Genomic DNA, 4,859 nt, shown 5'->3' with positions numbered 1-4,859 from the left:
CCCCCCGGGGGGAAAAATATTCTTCCTCTGATCCCCTCGAAACCTCTCACTCCTCACTGTGTCTGCCCTCTGGTCTGAGACACGGGGAGAAGATTCTTGCCACCTTTCTCCACCAGCTCCCAGAGGAAGTGGTTGAGGCAGGTACAATCACAACATCTGAAAGGCACTTGGTCAGGTCCACGGATAGGAGAGGTTTAGAGGGATATGGGCCAAACGCGGGCAAACGGGACCAGCTCAGGTAGGCAACTTGGTCAGCATGGACGAGTTGGGCCAAAGGGCCTATTTCTGTGCTGTATGACTGTGGTTCCATGACTCTAAGACACAGCAGAAGCTGCTTTCTTGAAGATCGAGTGGGACTGGGGCATCCCTGACCTCAGCTGCCCCAATGGGTGCAGGTAGGGGAGGAGGAGCTCACCAGGAGTAAAGGGTGGGGCATTTGGTAAAATAATCTGTTCACAGTGGCTTCCAAAGTGTCCAATGGCAAGTAGGTCCTGCACACAGTGAGACCAAGGACACTGAGCCTTGAAAAATACAGGTCTCGTTTCTGAGGCTGCAACAGTGGATCAATGGGCAAGCGACTGACGGGCATTGACCTGACACTGGCCTCTTTGGTCACGGTGTGGTGGCTGCAGCTCTGGCCCCTGATGTGATTGGGTCACGGGAGCTGTGTTGGCAACTGCTGCCACCTAGCCGCAGGAGGACTTCACCCCAGGAGGATACATAGGCAACACCCATCCCTGGTTGAAATAGGGTGAGAGAGAGAGAAGACCAGGTGAGAGAAGGACTTCAGCTCTTACAGCACCTGAGTGGTAGACCTGGCTCAAGGAGGTGTGTTCCCCAGACCAGCTGAACACTGCCTCAGGCTAGCCAACAACAAGATGCTGGAGGAACTCAGCGGGTCAGGCAGCATCCGAAATGGACACTGACGTTTCGGGTCGAGACCTTTCATTTGGTCTACTGCCTACGGCTTCTCAAAGCTCAGCATTTCAAGATAAACCTTCTTCACCCAGGGAGATACACAGACTGGGGGTGGGCCAGGTGTACTAGTGGCAAAAATGACGGTCTCAGCCTCCGAATGGAGTCTGGCCACCCAGATGGATGGAAGTGAAGCCTCCCTGCACACAGTCACCCACCGGAGAATCGATAACAAGGTGCTCCTTCCCACGATGAAAGCCTCTTCACTTCTTGGCTTCCAGCCTCTGCCATCTCCTGCCTTCTACATGGCAACACCACTGCCTCTGATAGAGCTGGAAGGTGGCCAAGGGCTAGATCTGTGAGAAAATGGTCAGAGCTGATTCCAGTACCATCACACTGCTGAGAAATTTAAATTACTTTCACCCTGTCTCCAGTCAAATTCAACCTGCTTTGTCCCTTCCCTGGGAGTGTGTGATGGGACGGTGCGGAGGGAGCCTCACCCTGTGTCTGACCCTAGGAGTGTGTGGTGGGACAGTGTGGAGGGAGCTTCACCCTGTGTCTGACCCTGGGAGTGTGTGATGGGACGGTGTGGAGGGAGCTTCACCCTGTGTCTGACCCCGGGAGTGTGTGATGGGACGGTGCGGAGGGAGCTTCACTCTGTGTCTGACCCTTTTTTTCCCCTTTTCATTATTACCTTTATTACAAAATACTTTCTACAGTACTACAAGATACTACAACAACCACAGAGACAATAACAGTGACTAACACAATTGCTAACACAAACTAAATTAAATTAAATATTCCCATCTCTATCAAGGATGGTGCTTATCTCCTGCGGTGCCCAACGGTGCCAGAATGCCTCCACGGTACCCATGGACACTGCCTCAGTGCTCAGATCTGGTCCAAAATGCAGGAGCCGAGGCCTGTTGCTCAAAGAATGTTTTGCTGGCCTGCACATCAGGCTTGATGGTATCACTGCCGGCCTCCCTCCTGCAGGGCAAACCTTCCATGTTTGTCAGTGAGTTGGAGGCCTTGCCCCAGCCTGAGTGTCCCATCCACAGATCGACCGACTGGAGCATCATTGACTGTGATCTGATGCAGGCCTCCTTTGTCATCAATGATAAAAAGACCTGTGTCAGATATTCCTTCATCTCCCTTTAGAACACCGTGGTGTCTGGAGATGGAATACATCGTCAGCAACCAGTGGCCAAGACCACCTTGTTTATGAGGAGTGTTGATCAGGGCGGAGTGGGAACCTGTGGAGACACCAACAACTTCACAGTTGATCTTGTGAAACTCATCCACTCCGTCACGACTGCAATGATCTCCGTAGGGCAGACAAAGGTGAATCCAGTGGACAGAAAAAGAGCACAACATACTGGGCAGAGTCAAATCCCTGAATTCCCCATTGGGCCTCAGAGCCTTGGCTGTGAAATTCCAGCATTTCCAGCTGCCATCTGCACTAGTTGCTTAGAGCAGCACTTGCAGGGGACAGATAGGCCTCGGCACCCTTACCCTTCCCGGTGAGAGCGGAGTCACTCTTCACCTTGCGGCCCCCAGGAAGAACGGGATGGCTCTTTGCCCTGTGTGCTCGGGTGGTGCCAGAGCCACCTGGTGACCCCCTGCCCTCCAAAGGAGTGAGGCCCTGATGTCCCCTCACAAGGTCATCCAGGAAGGTGTTCAGCTGGTGCCTATTATTCCCATCAGAGCCCTCCCCTACCCCCTCCCGTCCGAGTGATCTCACTAACCTCGGCATGCTATCCCAGCATAGGGAGGCTAAGTTAGGCTGATGCTTTGCACCGTCAGAAGTCAGAATAAACTCCTATAACTCTTAATACAGATATTAATGGGGACCCATCAGGAGGGGTGAGGATATCCATTGTCTCCCTTTCAAAAGAATCCCCTTTCACCTCCTCACTACAGGCAGAGTCCCCAGTTTCCTCCCCTTGTGAACCAGCTCACCTGTCCCACACTGTGCAGCGGGAACCTCAGCCACACCAGCGGACTCCACCTCCGCCTCAGTCCTATCGCTAGGGACAGCTGCAGAGGGGCTGTTCCCCCAAAACATCCAGGGAACCATGGTGCAATAATGCCAGCACGATGGGGACATCCCTTGCCTCAGGAGCCAGGCTCGAGGAGGACCCTGATGGCTCGAGTGCTGGGGGTCCGCCCGGAGCCAGATCGTGAGAGAGGGAGGGGCTGGTCTCTGTTTCACCGCCCTCTCCTGTCACTTCCATCCCTAAGGAGGCGCTAACCACTAAGTCCTGGGTGGGGTGTGGGGGGGGGAGTTCCAGGGCTGCCTCGGCCACCATGCTTGGGGCAACGCCACCACCGGCAGTGGAGACGTCCTCCCGCACGATGTCACCGGGGCTGACCCCTTCCCCACTCACCACGGAGGGATCACCAGGGCACGAGGCCGCAGCTGTGGGTTCAGGCTGGGGGCTAACCTCCACAGTTGGTCCCGCCCCCTCCAATGACTCCTGCGTTGTCTGCGCCCTCCACCCCGCCAGGAGAAAGACTCTGCCTCCTCTTTAGGCTGGAGGAACACACGGATGTAGGGACCACCGGTTTGCCGGCAGCCCCGATTTCCAACACCCCATCCACCTGTGCAGTCCCCACTGACCCCTGCTGAACTTCAGGGCAAGTGGGATCCCCGGTATGAGGCGCAGGGGTTGGCGTGAGCTCTGCGTCCCCGGGGATTTGCTTCCCAGGGTGCTTCTGTTCTTCCACACCTTGCCGGTCCGCGCCGGCTCCTCCCTGTCCCTCCCCACGCCTGCGCTACACACAGCCTCAGGCTCTCCCACCTGATCCACAAGGAGAGGGGGAGAGGGAGGGGGAACATTTGTGCCAGAGGTGGAAACCTTGGGCCGGGAGTTGGGACAGTCCCTCCGAAAGTGCCTCACTTGCTCACATGCATGGCATCGTGGGTGCTCAGAGCTCCAGCACACCTGGTAGTTTCCCCCTTCGTACCGCACAGTGAACCGACCCTCAATGTCCTCCTCCCAGGCCAACTGCATAAACAGCTAGCGCCGGAAATAGATAACGGTGTGGAGGGTGCAATGCTTGAATGTGTGCTCGGATCTTACTTGTCCCAAGAGGGCAAGATGGGGAAGGAGGGCCTATTGGGAGTGAAGGACTTGACGAGTCCGAGAACAATCCGCTGTGTAGGAGCGGTCACCAGCTCCAGCTGCAGGAAAGTCTTGTCCACCGGGAGCCTCCTACTGAGAGCCCGATGCAGCAGGTCGTCGGTCCGCAGGTTAAACACCGCCTTTCCGAACTCCTTTTCAGAGGCCAGCATGCCACCTGCATCAATCAAGTCCTCCATGGCTTCCGAACATATTTCTTGGGTTAGTCCGGGGGCAAAATGCATTGCATCCTGTGTTTAAGCTCCACTGTGTGAAACACGGCACTGTCTGAGGGTGTAGAGGCAGCTACGTTTGCATAGTCCCTCGGAAATCCATGACTCCCAGGTGACCGAATGGAATGGTGGCACTTCAATCCAACTGGAACAAAAACAATAGAATAAATGCTGCTGAAGTCTAGGCAGCAGTGCCCAGCTGATAAAGTCACAGAAAGTGAGCGGTGTTCCTAGATGGAACAGTTTGGAACTTCTTGCTGTTTCCCTAGGTCCTACTGCATCAGCAGATCCCGTCAGTCTGGCCACCTCGAGGTTGTGGGACCCACAAAAAGCTGGATAACATCGCTGACAGCCCCAGATTGGCCTTTTCTAATTAGACAGCGAGATGGAAAGGAATCTTTCATTGTTGCGGTAGTAGGAAACACTCCACACTCAATGACCCTTTTTTGGCTAGACGCCAGCTACTTCCAACGCCAGGAAGGGCTCTGCTGGTCCCGAAAAATTCCAAGACCATGAAAGGTTGAGACGTCCAAAGAATACTTCTACACCCACATTGACAGAGACACACGATGAGGCAGGAGGGAGG

The 4,859-nt window shown here is 54.9% G+C and overlaps 1 protein-coding gene across 1 annotated transcript; it reads right to left on the bottom strand.

Annotated features, from left to right (window-relative positions):
* Positions 1-1,799: 1,799 nt before the first annotated feature.
* On the bottom strand, positions 1,800-2,372 carry LOC127576864 (peroxiredoxin-2-like). Its single transcript, XM_052027669.1, is given in 6 exon segments — positions 1,800-1,917; positions 1,919-2,231; positions 2,234-2,266; positions 2,269-2,298; positions 2,301-2,354; positions 2,357-2,372. Coding segments are annotated over 6 exon segments (564 nt in total).
* Between the last annotated feature and the right edge of the window lie 2,487 nt (positions 2,373-4,859).

The sequence above is a fragment of the Pristis pectinata genome, chromosome 12, assembly GCF_009764475.1.
Source record: "Pristis pectinata isolate sPriPec2 chromosome 12, sPriPec2.1.pri, whole genome shotgun sequence".
Taxonomy (NCBI): Eukaryota; Metazoa; Chordata; class Chondrichthyes; order Rhinopristiformes; family Pristidae; genus Pristis; species Pristis pectinata.
This window is presented reverse-complemented; position numbering and strand designations above follow the sequence as displayed.